The 18,972-nt window shown below is 36.7% G+C and overlaps 1 protein-coding gene across 1 annotated transcript in view; it reads right to left on the bottom strand.

The window, feature by feature from the left end:
* Positions 1 to 18,972, bottom strand: part of LOC122160018 (nebulin related anchoring protein) — a 50,668-nt gene that overhangs the window by 18,448 nt on the left and 13,248 nt on the right. The window contains exons 12-26 of the mRNA XM_042818203.1: positions 16,647 to 16,751; positions 14,559 to 14,675; positions 12,871 to 12,975; positions 12,252 to 12,359; positions 11,454 to 11,558; positions 9,588 to 9,686; positions 8,972 to 9,076; positions 7,873 to 7,980; positions 6,917 to 7,018; positions 6,322 to 6,519; positions 5,993 to 6,097; positions 4,310 to 4,408; positions 2,273 to 2,377; positions 1,707 to 1,814; positions 774 to 1,085 (exon numbers count right to left, since the gene is read on the bottom strand). Of these exons, the coding sequence (XP_042674137.1) occupies positions 774 to 1,085; positions 1,707 to 1,814; positions 2,273 to 2,377; positions 4,310 to 4,408; positions 5,993 to 6,097; positions 6,322 to 6,519; positions 6,917 to 7,018; positions 7,873 to 7,980; positions 8,972 to 9,076; positions 9,588 to 9,686; positions 11,454 to 11,558; positions 12,252 to 12,359; positions 12,871 to 12,975; positions 14,559 to 14,675; positions 16,647 to 16,751 (1,881 nt within the window). The remainder of the gene's footprint in view (positions 1 to 773; positions 1,086 to 1,706; positions 1,815 to 2,272; positions 2,378 to 4,309; positions 4,409 to 5,992; positions 6,098 to 6,321; positions 6,520 to 6,916; positions 7,019 to 7,872; positions 7,981 to 8,971; positions 9,077 to 9,587; positions 9,687 to 11,453; positions 11,559 to 12,251; positions 12,360 to 12,870; positions 12,976 to 14,558; positions 14,676 to 16,646; positions 16,752 to 18,972) is intronic.

Genomic DNA, 18,972 nt, shown 5'->3' with positions numbered 1-18,972 from the left:
CTCTTTGCTCTAACTTAGCAAAAAACTTCAATTCCGCTGTGCGTAGCATCTAGTGTGTGCTGTTTAGAAGGTTACAAATGATTTGCAATGATACGAATTGACAATTAACATTTTCAAACCACTATTTTTCTATACTGGAGGGAAAGCATTGTGTTGCCTTCTTTTCTTCCTCCGTGTGACATTAAGGAGCAAGTGTACAGATGTAGTCCCTCCCAAAATGCTTCCTACCAACAGCCTACTAAATTGCAAAAGCTTATACAAGCTCCAGAGGCAGTTTTCTCAAAGAACTTGGAAGCATTTCAGCACCAGCACCTTAACAAAATCTGAAAACATATTTATCTTAGTTTCCTTTAAAAGTTCTAACTTAAGACCTCAGAATGGCAGATTGCCACGTAGTGACCACATACAGTGTCAGACAGTGCATGACACTGTAGGATTACTAGCACAACAACACATCATCAGTAGGGTAAAACTAACCTGTCTCACTTCAGGTGAGTACATGGTCTCCATATGGAATCTTATCACCATTTTACTTATGCTATTTAACCTCCCTGTGCATTAGGTAAAACATATTAATTGATGTATATCTTAAGTGAATCACAAGGTGGTTAAATAGGTGGTTAATAATTATTGCCTTTGTATTGACTATTTAAGTTTTGAAAAATTAAGTGCGCATCACGGCATCAGAAAGCATCAACACATAAAGAAATTCAGCACTAAGCATCTGAAGGAGTTGAATAAAGGCACTGAAACACAGTAAGCTCTGCACTTACGTCACTCTGCAATCCATACGCCCACTTGGCCCATGCCACTTTCCTGTCAGTAGGCAAAACAGTGTAATGATGGAGGGCTGTCCTGTATCCTTTATCTGAAGCCAAATTCTGAGCCTTTTTGGCATGGACAAGGTTAGCCATATCCAGGGAGACCTGGAACTGATTCTTTGTGTCCTCAAATGCCTTCTTGTACTCCAGATCACTCTGCAGTTTTGACATTTGAAGGGAATGAGCCATCTTTGAATCTTCCTCTACAGCTTTTACTCCAATCAGCTTACCCTTCATCTTCTCATAACCTTCCTTATATTTAATCTGTGAAGAAAAACATAGACCATGATTCAAATCATCTAAGTTACCAAACTGACAGCTCTACTTGTAGTAATGCAACGCTTTATCAGCATTGTGACACACTGGATCCTCAATGCAAGGACCTAAGTCCATTTGCAAGAAAGAACTGGAATGCCTTAGAAATTAGCAAGTGTCTACCAAGAATAAAAGCTTTCTCATTAATTATTCATTCTCAAAAATCTCTAAGAAATCTTTTACTGTTGGTTATCCTAAGGAAAATGAGCATTCATTCAGCACTGAGGTCAGAAGGTTCTTTCAGACATTTTCTGGTCAGGTAGAAACGTACTGTCACTTTGTTTCATAGGAGAATTCCACTTCAAGTACTAAAATTCAACCTTTTGTCAAAATAAGAATAAGAAAAGATAGTCAGCATGTGGGAAATAACTCTGAATTGCTCAGAGCAAACCTTCTGAATAATTACACAGTAACAGTCAACCAGAGAACTCCTCCATTGCTCCTTAGTGTGAATCAAGTGAGCGTGGCTCAGGGCACAGAAAGAGATGTGACACATCCTCAAAACTCTGATAGCAACCTGGACTGTCAGCTGTCTTAATACTAAAGAACTTTGAGGAAGTCCATACTCACATCACTTGCCAGATCCCTCTTTGCCTTAGCTGTCAAGAATGACAAAGCATCCAGACGAAGAACAAATCCTTTTTCCTTCTGCTTCTCCCAGCTACTTCTGTACATCTTCTAAAGAGATGAAAATAACAGTGTCCTTACTACTGCCAATATATTCTATTTGTTTTCTAGTCACAGTGAAATCTCTGAAGTAATATCAAACCACCATACACTCATGACCATACATTTAAGAATCAGATCTTACTCTCATCACTTGCTATCTTCCCATACACACTGTACATACTGTAACCCCACTATCCTACTGGCTCCAGTGAAACTTTCAGTATGCCTTCATCTGAGTGAAGGTAAGCACATGGAAAATACACAGCTTCAAACTCTAAAAGTGACAAGTCTTCAGAGCAGTGGATGTGATAAGTATTTAATTGAAAACAAATTGACTACAAAGTTTTCACATTTAAAACAGTTGGACCTTCCCATAGAAAGAGTCTGACTTCCACCCACAGAACCAACATTTCAACTGCAGCTATTCACAGGGCTTAGAGAATCCAGTCCACGGTCTCACACAGTACCTCACTGATATTGGCAGCATTTGCTTTGGCCAATAAGAAGACAGGGTCATCTTTGGTGATGGTGTACTGATGAAGAAACTGCTCTTTTCCTGACCTGTAGGCAACCTGTCCCAGAAAGCAAAGTGCGGTCAACAAACCGTAGTCCATGCTTAATTTTGAAGAAACAATAGTCGAAACATCCTAAATATTCAAGGATTTGTTTCATTCTGTTTATTTGGTGAGTTAGTCTTTAGCGTCATGACTTTTTTTTCCCCAAGGTCTCAATTTAAAAGCTGACAGAGCCAAGACAAAGAAATTACTCCTTCAAGGAAGTGGAGAAATAGCAAGCATATCAGGATACTTCAGTTCTCTCTCCAAAAGTTAGTTATTTAACTGATCATAAATCTGATGATAATTCATAATCTGAATTAAACATCTGCAAGAATATATTTTCTCCAGCACTAAATGGCAGCTATTATTTAGTAGTAGCTTAATAAACAACAGCAACTTAATAAAAATAGTGAATTTTAGGGATGAAATGAAGAACACTAAGGAATTCCATCTGTAGAGAAAACATGTGACCAAGATACAGTTGCAGACATAATATTCCAGCAAGGACTACCATTCCAACTTTAAATGAAAATATCAAGGACCTTCTATGATCCAAGCAGCAAACATTTCCATTTTACATCTCAGGGCAACTCCAACCGAGAAATTTGCTGCCCTGTTTCAGAACCCCGTGAAGCAGTTGGGAGAGCTACTGAAAAGCTATGAAAAGATGGCCCATTTCATGAAGTGTTAGATTTCTTAAATCTCACAGTGAAAAAACATATATTTTCCCTACTATAGAGCACTGAATCCAGCATTACTATTCCATCTTCAACACTCATATAAGAAGGTAGCATTATAGAGTAAATGGAAGATAAGTAATGGGAATCAGGAGACCAACATTCTCATCCTATTCATACTAGTGTTATCTCTGAGACACATAACACTCATCCAAATAAGTGCCTGTTTTTCACTGATACAAGGAATAAAAATAAAAAAAAAAAAAAAAGGAAACAAGGTAGTTGCCTGAAGAAGACAAACAAAAAAAAAGCCATGACAATCATAAAGCAATAATGCTTCATTCATGTAGCAATTTGAGGTGCTGACAGCATCTTCAGTTCAAGGCATGGCATATTATAAGAAAAAAAAAAAAAAGGTTAACAGGTTACTTCTATTACAAAATCATTTGGTCAGTGATTTTTAACAACAGGTTCCCTTCCTTCTGGAATTATGAAAGTGAGTTGCATTCAGCCAAGTGCTGCCAGGAGTTCTGAAATACCATCTGCCAGGGTCACGAGGGCCCAGGGAAGGATAGAGAGCATCCTGAAAGTATCCAGTTTGGAAAAATGTATTCACTTAATTCTTTTACAAAAAATCCCTTAGCAGCAACAGCTAAAGAATGTGGCACTGAACACAGACACTAATATAGTATTACACAGCCTGACAGGGCCATCAGTGGAGAGAAATACAGAACCTGGGGCGAGCGTATCTTAGCCCCTGTGCTTACATTTGCTTTGCTTTGAAACTCCAAAGTTTCAAAACACAGAGTGAATACTAGAATACTGTTTCCCCCTGCTTGCTTCCTTTTACTTTCTCACAGATAACCCATTTTTGTGCAGACTACATTAATGTCCCAGGAAAATTTAGACAACCTCTTATGAAAGCTTTACAGTCATCCTTGAATCTCACTTGCATCACCCACAAGGTTGTTGCAGAGGCTTTCTGAAAGAGGATTTCCCTTTCTTTCTCTGGCTATTGACACCATCTGTGGGAAGCCTGGCTTGCATATCTCCATTCCCACTGATTTGCTGTTGTTCTAGTTTAGAGAATTCAGTGGGAGAACTCATGAAATCTACAAACAAAAACCCTTAGAAATAAACCTCAAGAACTTAAACTTTCATATATTGCAAAGTTTCACAATGATGTGTTCTGCCTCCCCTTGACCCTCAGTATACATATATCTCAGGAATTACCATTAAGAGAAAAGCATTTGTAAAGAGAAGGACTCACATCACTTTGCAATTCCTGGCTTTTCTTGGCATGTTTGATGTGAGAACTGTCAGCCACACTGGTGAATTTCAGAGCATCAGCCTTCTGTCGGTACTTTTTCTGGATCAAATTAAAGCAAGTTATAAAAAAGCTGCTGCAATATTTACCTTCCCACAAGCACATGACTGATAGAGTACTTAAAATCTATTCACAAGAACAAATTTTCATACCAAAAAGTATTTCTAGTTTGATAAATAAGACTTGCACTACTTCTATTCCATCTTGTTTTACTTTACATCTGGAACACACTAAAGCGATTGGAAACTTCCATTGACATCAGCAGCCTTTGGATGAGGTCTGTTTTCTATCTATTGCTCTGCCCAAGCCTCATATACATTGCTCACTTCAGAGCAAGCTAAGCACCTCTATCTGAGACAGTAAAAGGAAATTCAGAACACCATTTCAAGGCAACAGAATGACAGGCAAACACTTCTTGCATACTTTAGTCAAATTCTTATTCTAATAGTTCCACAATAAGGTGGGGCATTCCACCTAGGAGAGCTTTAAATGCATTTTTTCATGGTATGGCATTTCAGGAGAGAAATCATTCTGTTTGAACTGATGGATGAACAGATCAGTTTATGCTGTGACTCTTCTAGAGAAACACAAAACAGAAGTTAAAAAAGCATGCAGCACTTCAAAGAGGTGCTCATTGCTTTGTTTTAGGAACCTGGAAGGGAGGGAGGCAGATTAAAACCAGCATGTTTTATTACATATCATGGAGCACAACATAGTGACATTTTGCAAAGACAAAATGCCAGTCACCATAGGGCAATAGAGATCTCTAAAATAATATCCACCAGTATAACCAGTGTGACTGTCAGACATCTCTTGGCCTGACATAGCCCTGAAAAGAAAAGGTAGACCACTGTGGATTAAGTAATTGTGGAAGTGATTACTAATACAGCACATCACAGTAGCAGATGTAAGTCTGTCTCTAGCAAGACACTGGATCTGAGAGTTGCTGCTTTCTTTTAGCTTCTAAGATGTACTTTTTTTTCCCCTTGCAGTAGCAGTGAGAGGCTGTCAGAGACTCAAAGTATCAGAGTATGATTCCAGTAACTTACTGGCTTCTGGTCCTTCCTCCAGAACTAAGAGGGTTTTTATCCTTCTTGTGAAACTTCCCTTAATTTATTCACCCTTCTATCCTCTAGTTTTCCAAGCACTAGTGAAACAACTCAACCACAGCTAAGAAGCTGCAGAAATGTACTTCCGTAAGGGTAACAGCAGTGTATGAATTAACCGAGGGAAAGGAATGAAATGTAGCACTGTTGAAATTGCCAAGCATGACTGTCAAGTATCTAATTTTTCAGCATTATTCCTTAAAAAGTCTACACACTACATGTAGGAGGTTCCATAGGAAATTCTGATTCCTTTCCGTGTTGCTCTTTTAATTCATTTACCCATTATGTAGAGATGAAAGTACAATTACAGGGCCTTTTGCTCACAGTCTTGAGGGAAATCAGTAATTGTATCATCAGAAAACATTTTTAACGTTGAATCCAGGATCACCTACACTGTAGAATATCTAAAGTGTCATCTTTCAGTACAGGAATTCCTCACCTCATTCCGCATGATATAGCATAATAAGCGTGTATAAGCCTTCGAATAAGCAACAGACAGAAAGCTGAGCACTTTGCTTACCTCACTGACCAAATCTCCTGCCTTTTTGGCTTGCTGTATATTAAGACTTCCTTCTGTAATACATCCAACTCCTTTCATCCACATCAGGTCTGCCCTGTATTGAAGCTATTGAAGAAAAATAACAGTTACAGACATGAGGGGCAGAAGTACAATGTTTGGGTGTGAACATGAGCACACCTGCCAGTTTCAAAGACATGTCAAAGCCATTTAAGACGTCCTACTGTAACTCAGATTGCATCCACATGAAATAAAAAGTAGCATCAAATTCTGAAGAAGTTTATATGCATCCATATTGCATTAATTATTAAGCTGAGCTTATACCATCTTACATCACTCTGGAGCCCATAGGCCTTCTTGGCCCATTTTGTCTTCATATCTTCTGGAACCACTGTGTATTCATGGAGTCTCTTTCTATAATCCAGGTCACTAGCAAGTGCTTGGGCCTTCTTAGCATGCCTCAGGTTTACCATATCCATAGGCAGATGGAAATGGGTCTTACTCTCCTCAAAATCTTTTTTGTAGGCAATCTAGAAAAAGTAGGAACAAAAATAACTTGTTTGTACCACTGCACTGCAAATCCAAACCTATCTTAAATGTCTAGTTTTGTTTGTTTCCTTATGAAGACTGGGTAAGATAGGTTCTAATATGAACCAAGTCCCATGTGAGATCCATAACACAGCAGAATTAATATTGCAGATTATTATAGTACATCTTAGTTTACAATATACTTCTATCTGCACAAAAGTTCTCTGTTGAAGTGTTGAGGTTTTAATAGGACACCAACCCAAAATCACCTACAAGAACAAATGTACTGTGTAATCTTCGTATATTAACAGTCTGAGGCAAGAAACAAGTCACATACCATTGCTGAAAGACTCATAATTATGGATAACATCTTCTGAGTAAGAGAAATAAATAATTTACCTCACTACTCATCTTGGCCACCTGCAGAGAGTGCAAAAGTCTTGAATCTTTTGTTTCAGTTGCCTTTCCTTTTGTTTTCTCATACTCTTCTTTATACTTAATCTGTAAAAAATAAAATAAAATAGTTTAAGTTAAAGCACATCTTTCATTTGCATCAGAGATAAGCAATATGTTTTTCACTGACTATTTGGGTGGTCAAAATTCAGAAAGGCTTATTCCAATTCCCACACGTTCTCAGAAATTCCCAAATGTGAAGGACAAGTCTTATCCATATTACGTTTAACCTCATTCTTCAAAGCTCACTCCTCTGAGATGCATTTTCTTACAGACTTTGTCTTCTGAATAGCTAAATTACGTTTTGGTTTAAGAACCAGATAAGAAATCAATCATGGAAAAACCAAGCAAGACTTGATTTTCTTAATGAGGTGGGAAGACTGCTGAACGAGCATAAAACTCTTCTTTTCTCAATAGATTTTTGAATCATCTTCAGTACTGAGCACTTTCTAGCTGCAGGCAAAATTTCTTCCTTTTCCTTTCCTCAGGTGAAGAACTGTGGGAGAAGTCATTTAAAAACAGCTAGTTTTGATTTTGATTTTTTTTTTTTTAATGTTAAAGAAGCAGACTAAAGAAATATGCAGTGGATGATAACAGCATTTTTGAAAATATGAACGATTCAAAACACTAATTTTTACTATAGAAGGATTGAGCCCACTGTCCTTTTGCAAACTTTGCTTCCTTCTGTACATTCATATTTAAAAAAAAAAAATTTCCAGAGAGTGAAATTTCACAGAACAGTCTAAGGAAGTTTCCAGCTGTTCATCTGCCTTTGAGAAAGATGAACGTATGACAGTAAAATTCAGGTCTTAAAAACCCAGATGAAGAGAGCTTAGTTTTATTTCCCTGTGCTACAGCAACTTATGTAAAGAATAATTCCTAGGTAATTAAATGTAACCTACATCACTTGCAAGATCCCTTGAAGCTTTGGCAGCAAGTAAAGGCAGAGAATCGAGCTTCATTTCAAATCCCTGGCCCTTGCTCTTCTCCCAGCCTTCTTTGTACTTAACCTGAGAAAGGAGAGACAGAAACATGTCAGTATACAACACACAGTGTCTTAACTGAACATGAGAGTGACTAAGAGCAAAACAGAACTATAAATCTTCTCTGCCCACAAATTAGAACCCGCTTAATTCACAGTTCATTATAATTTGAGTTAATTAATTGGCTAGGATTGAGTCAATAGTTTTATGCTTGGAGTTTAAAGTCACCTCAAATTCCCAAAGATGCTCCAATAGCTCTAGGTTTTAAAGTCTCATGGAGGAGGGAAATGTTTCCAAAAGCATCTGTGTTTTTTTTTTTTAAATATGCAAATACTGTGGATTAATTGGAGCTGATCTCTAGGGAGGAAGTGTTTAGAATCAGACATCACACTGCACGTTTCAGGATTTTTCTTTCCCCATCATACCTCCCAACCTAACTGTAGCCGCAGGTCTTTAAGTGAGCTGCTAGAGGCCATCCTTAGTTTGAGATCTTTCAAAAGTTGGCACTCATGTGGTCTGAGGCCTGGTAATTCTTTAGTTTAACTCCTTAAACTAAGGCTTTCCTGTAAGTGCTTGATTTTAAACACACAAGTCTCTAAGAAAGTCACTACATACTGTGAAGAATGATGAATGGCAGCAACAGTAGGTTTGACTCAAGTTCAACAAATTCACTGTGACTCATTGCACAGATTTAAGTGGCCTTTCAATTATTAGAACTGCATAAATGTTTTTTCTTCATACAAACACCAGCACAGAAGTAGCTAATTTGTGAAGTGAACATAGACTTATTAAACAAATTCAAGGCATTTGAAAAGATATTGGGGAAAAAAAAAAAAAGTCTGGCAGCATCACCATACTTGCAATGGTATCCCTATCTCTTCTTGTTTCTAGTTCTCATGCTGTTTATTGAAGACAGCTTATAAACATGTGTTTCCAGAAACGGTACCACCATCTTTACATTCATTTCTCTCTTCTGATGGCATTCTGAGTACAAATATTTCCACATAACTTGACTTACCTCACTATATAATTCTGCATTGGCTTTGGCCTTGACCAACTGAGGTATGTCCTGAGGCAGAGTGTAATTTGTTTTTGTCTTCTCATACTGGGCTCGATAGTTCAACTGCCATAGATTGAAAAACATCAAAATCAAACTCAGTTATTTTTTATTAATTAAGCAATAGGCCGATGGCATTGATTGACTACTGCCGAATTTCAGCCTCCTGGTGTCATATGTTACATTTGCTATGAGAATATCATAGGTGTTACAGCAATCATAACTTTTTCGTAGGTACTAGGAATTGGAATGACTATTCCATAAATAGAGTAACTACTGATTATCTGTAAGTAAAAAATACCTGATTTTTTTACAAATCATGCATTAATAAATATACAGAAAATAAATTCCTAACGAAATGCACTAATAAAACTGTTAAAAATGGAAGAAAATATTGTATCTACTGACTGCTATGATTGCTACGTTTCTGTAAGTAGTTTCATTCAACTTGTATTCTTTTGGTTGTAAATCTGCCAAATACCCACCCACAATAAAAACATTTAAGTGCTTCAAATGCTATGAAATAAAATTATGAGATAATTCATAAACAAAGATGGCCACTGTTGACAGAACTTACATCACTGAGCTGCTGAGCATTTATTTTGGCTTGAGCAATTTGTGGAGTGCTGGCAACAGAGCTATACTTCATCTTGTCTATGCTTTGCCTATAGTTTACCTAATTTAAAATTAAAGAAATGGAAAAGAGAATATTTAGTAAGGGAGGTAATGTTCAGACTGGAAAATGAGCGCTTGAGTAGACAAAGTTTTGTTAGCTATTTTCCCAGCAAAATCATAACTTAGATGATAATAAGCTGAGATGGAGAAAAATACCAGGATCTCTTGGATGAGATCTGCAGTCATTTATAATCCCTTTCCCTGAAAACAACAAATTCATAAACACAATTAGTCCTCTAAAGCATTAATATTAAACTTATTTCTTACCATCACTCAGATCAGATTATCTTAAAAGACAGTTATAATGTTCCTTTTTATTAATAGGTCTGTCCAATGTAATGCTGTACAGAGCAAATGAACTCTCATGCATTATCTTTAATTATTAGATCAAAACTCAGTAATCACAGAAGTTCCCTATGTAGTAAGAATTTTGAGTGAAGGATGAGAGAAGAAAACCATATATTTACAAAACAAAACAAAAAATTAGTAACAATCATAGTATTGAAGTCCACAAAATTATCATGATGACAGCAGTGCTAAGCTATTAAAACAAACAAACAAACATATTTAAACCCAAAGTTACACAAGATTACAAATCACAGAGAAGCTTTCTTTTAAACCTGTTGTTGCCAAAGGTTTTACACTGCAGAACACAATTATCATTCACTGTTGGCCAAGGTCAATATTCACTAATTGCCACTTTGCAAACATTGCAAATCACATAAACCTAGTTTCATAGAACACTCATTTCCAGTTAAATGGACTATGATTCCTTTCTATTTCATGTATCCTTATATAAACTTCCTTCTTTCTGACACAACCATAACATTTAGGAAAGAACTTCAAAATTGATCAAAGTACAACAAAATCAAACATTTGATTTGCTTCCCTTGGAGACAAGAAGAATTTTACTTCCACAGAAAGAGATCATTTCTTTTTTACTGAAAATGCATACCCCTGCTTATGATTTTTTTAAGGAGAAAGGTGACTGTCCACCAAACCTGAACTTACAGAAATTAGTTCTACCTGCTTTAAACATTTCAGCACTTCCTGCTCTTGTACAATTCAGTGAGAAGCTGCATTTGGAACCCAAAAATCAGTTGGCCACAGAGCCTGTTGTACTACTCACAATCATCACCTAGTACTTTACAATAGTCCCAGGATTTATCTGCTTATTGATAGCTATTATGCTTACTTTGAAGTCTTTGAGGATACAGCTCTCACACAAAAAGAAATCAAATCTTTTTAAAGTCTTTTCAAAGAAAAAAACTGAAATTGTTGCCCAAGAGGCAACAACTCATCTTATAATTGAAGCTTATCAAATAATTCCTCAAAAATACCCCAGGTTGTCCAGAGAAGCTGTGGATGCCCCATCCCTGGGAGCGTTCAAGGCCAGTTTGGACAGAGTCCTAAGCCCTGATCTAGAGGGTGGCCACCATGCCCACAGCAGGGGAGTTAGAAGCAGATCTTTAAGGTCCCTTCCAACTCAAGCCATTCTATGATTCTAGGAAGAACGTAAGTGTGGGGCAGCACTAATTTTTTCCCACTGTGTTCAACTGAAGCGAATGACAGGAAGTGGCACCACTATTCCTCTCAGCCCTCGTAACTCCTTGCATTTTTGCTTTAACCTTTTCTTTTTTTTTTTTAATCACTGGCTGTCTTCTTCCATGATTAAATCATCATTTGACATACACAATCTATCACTATCTCTCCTACAGAGAGATGATGAGCCATGCAAGCCACGTAAAAAAGCCATAAAATTATTTACATCTTTCAAAGGGACCAACTTCCTTGTTGTCTGGTATGAAGGAGTGAGAGTAGCTGGGTAATTGTAGTCAACACCATCATGTTTGTAATCAGATTTATAGGCTATCTGAAACAAAGAGAGAACAACAAAAAAAAATCATTCTTTTTTTTAGGCTGTCATTTGTTTGAATAATTATCAGTCAAGAGGAAAGGAGAAACAATAATATTAATATTAAATGCAGGAAACAAAGTAATTTCAATGTCGTGAGTGACAAAGAAAATGAAATTATTTGCATAGTTTAGCCACTAATTGATTCTTTTTCAGCTCCTCAATTAATCCAATGCCAACAGTGGGAGCATTAACTTAACTTCCACCTATGACACATCTCTTTTATCTTTCTGCTTAGTTCTCAAGCTTCTTACAGATTTGTAAATAATGTACTTGAAGGAATGGTATGTAAGGAAATAGCTTTTTGACTAACCCAGTAAATTAAATTGGAATCCAGAAATCTTTATTAAAGGCTGTTTTTTTTTCACCAAAGGTCTGACCCTGGAGGAGGGAAGCAAGCAGCCTTCAGCATCCTACTGATGTCAAAGAAAACTGAAGGAGCTCAGTATGTTGCCAGATCACTGAATTTGCTTATTTCAGTCTCTCCCACACAGTGCAGTACAAAAGGGTTTCCAGAATTTCTTCTCTTTTCAATATATCTATCCTTCAAATCTTTACTACAATATAACCTATGTTCTACCAACAGCTTAATTCTGGAAAAATAAAGTAAGGAAAGCCATGACTACAGAAGTGTGATTTAAAAAGACTTACATTGCTTGCCAAGCCGCCCACTTTCATGGCATGTAACATTCGCTTGTCCATACCAACGCCCATGTAATGACCTTTCATTTGGTTCTGGTATGTTTCTTTGTACTTAATCTGTATTTAAAAACAAACAAACAAACAAACAAAACCTTCATAAAACTTGCTTAGTTTTTTCCATGTGTTTCCATGGGTTACAGCAGTGAAAAAAATTGCTACAGCTATGGTATGTCAGTGCTGCTCACAAGCTCACAAAACAACCACAGCACTTCTAAAAACAAAGCCTAGAATACTCAGTGAATTTCCTAAGGTAAAAGATGTACTTTGTACATTCTTCAGAACACCTGGATACCACATTCAGAAAGTACCTCCACATTCTACTGCTGTAAGTTATTCCATCAGAAGTAAATACTAAAATAAATAATGCAAATAAGCATTATTTCTACAATATTTGTACAAATGAATCATCTACCAAAAGCAGATTGTTTTGCTGCAGCTTTCACCAAGCCCAATGCACACTCAGTGGTCTCACCAACCAGGGAAAAGTAACAAGATAAATGATCTACCCTACCATCATCTGCTACCAGAGTAAGCTTCCAACAAACCAGGCAAGGCACTGAACACTTACATCACTGGTGTATTTTGAGATCTTGCTCGCATTCTTGAATTGCGGAGTATCGCAGTAGTTAATGCTGTACCCTCTGTTGTTTCCAAGATCCTTCTTATATTCCACCTTGGTGACAAGAATACAGAAGGAAAAAAGTTATGGTAAAATGTTAAATTGCTCTATCAAGTTCCTCTGCACACTGATGATTAGCCAGGACTACTGTTCAAACATTCTGATACATCTCTCTTACCAGAAAATGTATTGTGGAAATTACTATAAGGATGAATTTCTTATCTTCACTTCTCATTTTATAGACAAAAGAAAAATTGTTACCAATTTAATCCACACAGACCTCAGGATTGAACAGGAAAAGGTTTACTAGCTTACTTTTTCAGAGTAATTGGTTTAATATTTTCATTAAGTTCTTTTGCTTTGAAGCAGGGATATTCAGAGGGACTGGGACTAAATTCAGCAACGTGAGGTTAATACACATAGAGACTAGCTACAAAAACCTGAGCTTTAAGGATTCATTGCCTGGAAGGGCTGAGAAAGAAAACAGTTCATATGTAGGCTGATCAGACAAGGATGGCAAGATGCTGAAATAACTCAGCCATAAAGAAGGTAAGTCCAGAGCAGGAACAAAAAGAGCTTTTTTCAGCAGGCACTGGGTAGTGTGCATGCTATGTACCAGGATCCAGCAAGATCTCATCAGGACCTCATGCATTCTGACAGTCATTCCTGTTCAAGGCATACGCACTCAGCCTGTAACAGCTGCAGTGAAAGACCATGAGAGAAGAAGAATTTTGCTTGCTTAGTCAGGGAAAACAAAGGCTGAGAGAAAATGACATGTGTGCAAGCATCTCAGAAAGATAATCATGGAGGGAAAAGAACTTTTTAACCAAAGGGCAATGTTGGCACAAAACACACTAGTAATAAAACGAACAGGAATAAATACAGGCTGGAAATTAGAAGAGAGAGGATTATACAGTGCCATGCAAAAACAGCAGAAGCTAGAAATCATTGGCCCGGGAGGCCCCTTCCAGTCCTACTTCCAGGGGTTTTTCATTATTGAAGGTTTTATTCTTTGACACCTCAAGAGCATAAGTTTTTAAAGTGCCATGGGAAACCTGTAGGAACTCACACTTATTAATAGCTTTATAGCTCGTATGACAATATAAATAAATTAACAATTCATAATCTACTGAGGATTCCCTAGCAATCTCCCTTGGCTAAGCAGAAGAATGCATTACGAGCAAGTCAGTCTTTTACATCATGTAAGAAAACAGAAACCTGCGCTGACAATATAGCACACGTTTTCGATTCTGCTGGTGTTATTCCTCACTTATAACCAGAACATTCTTTGAAACACTGTAATATATACTCCCAAATAATCCACAACCATTTATGCTTATAACCTCAGAGCACATTAACAGCACAGTACAGAGTTTTCTTAGATTTCTATTCTCCATGTAACCAGAATTAGAAGCACTCTCCTGGTATAACATTCCATGTTTCCATGCGTAACTTTGGAAGGGCCAGATAACAGTAAAGATCTGTTCTTGCACCTTCCTTTCCAGTTGCTGTGCTACACAAAGAATTTCTGCTACACAAGGAACAAGAAAAAAAAAGATTTTAAAATCTGTAGTCCTTATTCATCAGATGCAGAAGTTTGTGTGGGCTGCTATTACACCATTTTTCAGATCACTTACCTCACTAACAAGCTTGTTAGCACTTTGGGCTTGTTTAAGGACCAGGTTGTCTTCAGCTGTTAGAGAGTGAAAGTGAGCTGCACCTTTCATCTTGGAAAGATCTTTCTTGTATTTTATCTGAAAAGTAAGAAAAATTATAAAACAGATGCCTACCTTTTCAATGCTGTTTTTTGGACTGGTTATAAAAGTTGCAATATGGCTTTTCCCATTCTTGCTTTCATAAGAAAATAGAATTTAGAAAGTTGAAACATTGCAAGTTCTTGTTTCCTGAAATAAACCAGGCATAAAATCACAGCCAAAACAATTCCTGCAAAGCCACTGCAGTAGACAGCAGTTTTTAACCTATTTCTTTACATAGATTGAACAGTACTGGTTGTTGTTCATAGCTGAAACAGATAACTAACAGACTCATGACAAGAAACTGCTTGGAGCTTGTGTGCTGTTCTGTTAGTGAAGTTAATTGTCAGTACTTTAATTTTAGAATTCTGCTCTGAGAATTGCATACAGATAGTTATCAAGCTTTCTATGATTTTTTTTTTCCTTTTGTAGAAACCAGCATTATGAAAAAGCCTTATCTTTTTGCCACTTTTAAAGTTTTTAAAACAATTACATTGCTCTACCAAGTCAACAATTAGATAAGGTATTTCTGATTTTAATTGAGGCATCTGGATGAGGACTTAAGTTGAGCTAGGATGAGTAACGAGAGATATTTGTGTTGGCCTTTACCAGACTTTGCCCAGCAAAACCCTGTTTGGAACTGTCTTGAGCCTGCTTTGACAGGGGTGTTGGACTTGATGATCTCTGGAGGTCCCTTCCAACTCCCACAGTTCTGTAATTCTGTGAATATATTCCAGTGTTTCTTGCACACAAGGAGATGCAGATTCATAATGTACAAAATAACAAATTACTGGAAATGTGCGCAATGTAAAGTTATTATTTCTTTTTATTTTCCGAGCCTGCTCACCATTTCACAGGCTTTAGAGACATTAAAGTTGCATTGTAAGTACTCCAGCTGGGTACTGTTATAAATCATCCCTTCACTGCAGATATTAAACTCATAGAATCACGTAAATTGGAAGACCTTCAAGATCATCAGCATTAATAAGGAAACTGCTGACCACACTCAGTTTGAAAAAAATATGGAACTGCCATCTTTAGCTGGAGTGGTCAATGATCCCCTGTTTAAACATGAAATATTTCAGTTTGTCATATGGGATTTGGTCATGGAAGGTCTCAGGTTTTTAATATGGTCTCTATCTCTAAGCTCAAGTAACTGAATGTCACCAATTCTTTCACTCTTGTTTATTGCTAGTGTCTGGTCCAGGCTACAAGCTAGTACAGTACAAGCTGAAAGGCTCAAGCACCTGTTAACTTCCCAACAGACAGACTGAGCCCATCAGGTCAGATAGTCTCAGAGAGGGGCAGGTGTCCTCACAAACTGAGTCTGTCACTCACAGGAAGCCTTCACAGCAGCCACAGGGTAGCGACCTCATTTTTGTCACTGCTAGAAACAGTCTCCTCAAGCAGGACTGAAGCTCTTTAATCAGTGGGCTGCATGCAGGAATCACACTTCACCATCTTTTTTTTGCCAATTCTTCAGCTTATCGCCCAAAACTAAAAATCAACAGCTTAGAAATAAGCTAAGCCTTATGTGGTGACAATGGCACACTTCATATGACTGGCTTTGCGCTGGAGGCATGCTACATCAAAATATCAAACCAGTTCAGCTCATTCATCCTCCATTTATTCACTACTGGGAATATACCACAGTAGTCCAAAGGATGATTAAGACAGTTGAAGGTTTCATTAATAATACAGGTGCAGATTTGCCAGGAGGGTTAGCCTAACAGTAGGGATCCCCATTAGTCGCTGCTTCCACCTCCTCCCTCACACAAGCTGGAGCTGCATCCCCTTTTATTAATAGATACTATTAATCCCTTGAGCTATCCAGTTCCCAGCAACACAGTGAAATGTCATCCTTGTTTACTTCTCAGGTGTAATTTTAGCATTTTCCTTCTAGAGCACAGCTCTAACAAACTGGTGTTTTTAATTGTTCATGAATGGTATTGATCTGGGTTTCATACTTACATCACTTGCCAATTCATTTGCCTTCTTGGCATTTTGATAAGCTGGGGTGATCATAGCTGGAAAGCTTCCTTTCCCTCTGCGTTCTTCATACTCATTCATGTAATCCTGAAGAAAAAATCAGTCTTTATTCACCACATGTATGTATGGTGGTGTCACGAATGATTTCACAAAACCCCGTAATCCTTGCTAGCAGTAAAGTTCATTACTTTGTCATTATTACTTTTTTAACAAAAGAAAAAGTAAGATTATCAACTTCAAGAATGAAATCACCCACCAAATTAACCGTGCCAGCAAGAGGAATTCAGTTAACAATTAGCTGTGGCCAACATAGCATTCAAGTGTATAACAACATACATCGTTTTAATTTCACCCTAAATCTTAGAGATGTAATGTTTCCTATCGTGTCTTTGTTAATATACACTTGCCTGAAAAAAAAAGCCTGAAAAATATTTAATGGTTTGAGCAGCCAGGAGATCTTAAACTTTCCAAGTTTAGTGTGGGAGCCTGATAGAAATCTCTTGACCTCACTATAGCCATTCCTCACATCACAACTAACCAAAACATAATACTTCTCTAGAAACAGAAATACCTAGATATTACAGTGCTATACTATTTTGGGAACAAACTCACAAAATTCAATTTGCTGGATTAAAAAAAAAAAAAAAGAAGAAGAAAAAGGTTCTGGGTTATCCTATTGAAACTATAAGTAAATATTACCATTTGAAAAGCCTTTTGATGACTTAATAGCAAAATACTGGAACTTTCTTAGCATGATATTACATAATGACCACCTCAAAGCTTTCCAGATCTGGGGAGAATGTGATAAGCACATACACAAGTAAGGTATAATGCCGTGTGTCTTCTCTGTTATATTTTATTTTTCTTTGTGGCAAAGAGCCAATGTAAGCCACAAATAAATCACTAAATAAACAAATAAATCCGTGCCATGTCAGCAGTATCATGGAGAATGTAGCATAGATAGAAATTAAAAATATTTGGGGGATCTCTCTGGTGACTTCTCGATGCAAAACAATGAACTGTGGCAATTCTGTGCAACATCAATATCACAGGATATGATTGGTCATATTGTAAGTCTGTGAACAATATAGATACTGCATCCACATTATTCTACAAACAGGCACAGAAAGTAAAATATATCTATATTGCTGACTCATCAGCTGAGTTAGTCTTTTAAAATAACATTTGTGAGCCTGAATTCTTCAGACTAAATTGTCATTTTCTCTTTTTCGCAACTTCCTCAAATACGTTTTATATTATTTCTAATATCATTCATATTCCAAAGCATCATTTTAAAGTTTCAAATAATTTTAACTTTTAACTAGTTTTTCAAAAATTAATAAAACAGCATGCAGTAAATTCTTTAAATTGCCTGATGTATGATATGTACACACATATCTGCACACGTGTAATATGTATAATGTAGCCGCATGATCTTGACTGTTAAAACTCTGATACCTTTACCCATGTTAAGTCACACTTAATTCAGAGAAATCTATTCAGTGGCTCACTTTTATTTGAATAAAAATATTAGAATCCAGCCTATTAAGATTAGAACTCAAATTAAATTTGAAGTCTGTGATTGAAGTTTCAAAGATACTTTCAAAGAAAAAAAGACTTAAATTAATTCAAATGATTGAACCATTCCAATGCTAGAAGATGCAATTAGCACTTTTTCAAACTCTTTTTATTTGTTTATTCTTACTAAAACTTGTATGAACTCTAAAGATAGAAACTAATTGAAGACTCCCTTCTAAATTCGTTTTATTGAAGGATGGAATGCTTTTCACACATCACAAAGATGTAAAGTTGGACAGAAGCAGTGAACAAATGTAAAATTCCCAAGTGTCTTAGAACAACGTACTTCCTATTCCTTCCAAAGAATATAGGTCTGATAAGGAGTTAGGAAGAGAAACTAAACTAACCATATAATTTCTTTTATACAGAAACATCATTCAGTTCCTTTCAAATTCCATTTAGTTGTATTTAGTTCTATTTAATTCTGCTATTTCCATGGAAGAGGCATACCTTAATTAGAAAAGAACTTCAGATGCTATTTGGCAGACCACAAAAATAACTGTGTTACAATTAAAAAGAAATGAAACTAAGAAGACGACTAAAACAGAAATAAAGCCTATTTGGTTCCATGTACATAGAACTACAACCTGTGAGTCTTACAATACCAATTTTGTAGAAGAGCCAACAACTAAGAAAACTTGCACACATTCAGAGCTGCAAAGCTTCTAAGATTTCTTAAAATAACAGCAGGAGAAATATCCTTTACTACTTTTGCTTTCTATCATTTCAT

The sequence above is a fragment of the Centrocercus urophasianus genome, unplaced genomic scaffold (assembly GCF_019232065.1).
Source record: "Centrocercus urophasianus isolate 14NV4802_14NV808 unplaced genomic scaffold, USGS_Curo_1.0 seq_17, whole genome shotgun sequence".
NCBI classification, from domain to species: domain Eukaryota; kingdom Metazoa; phylum Chordata; class Aves; order Galliformes; family Phasianidae; genus Centrocercus; species Centrocercus urophasianus.
Note: the sequence above shows the minus strand (reverse complement) of the source record. Positions and strands in the feature narration are given on the sequence as shown.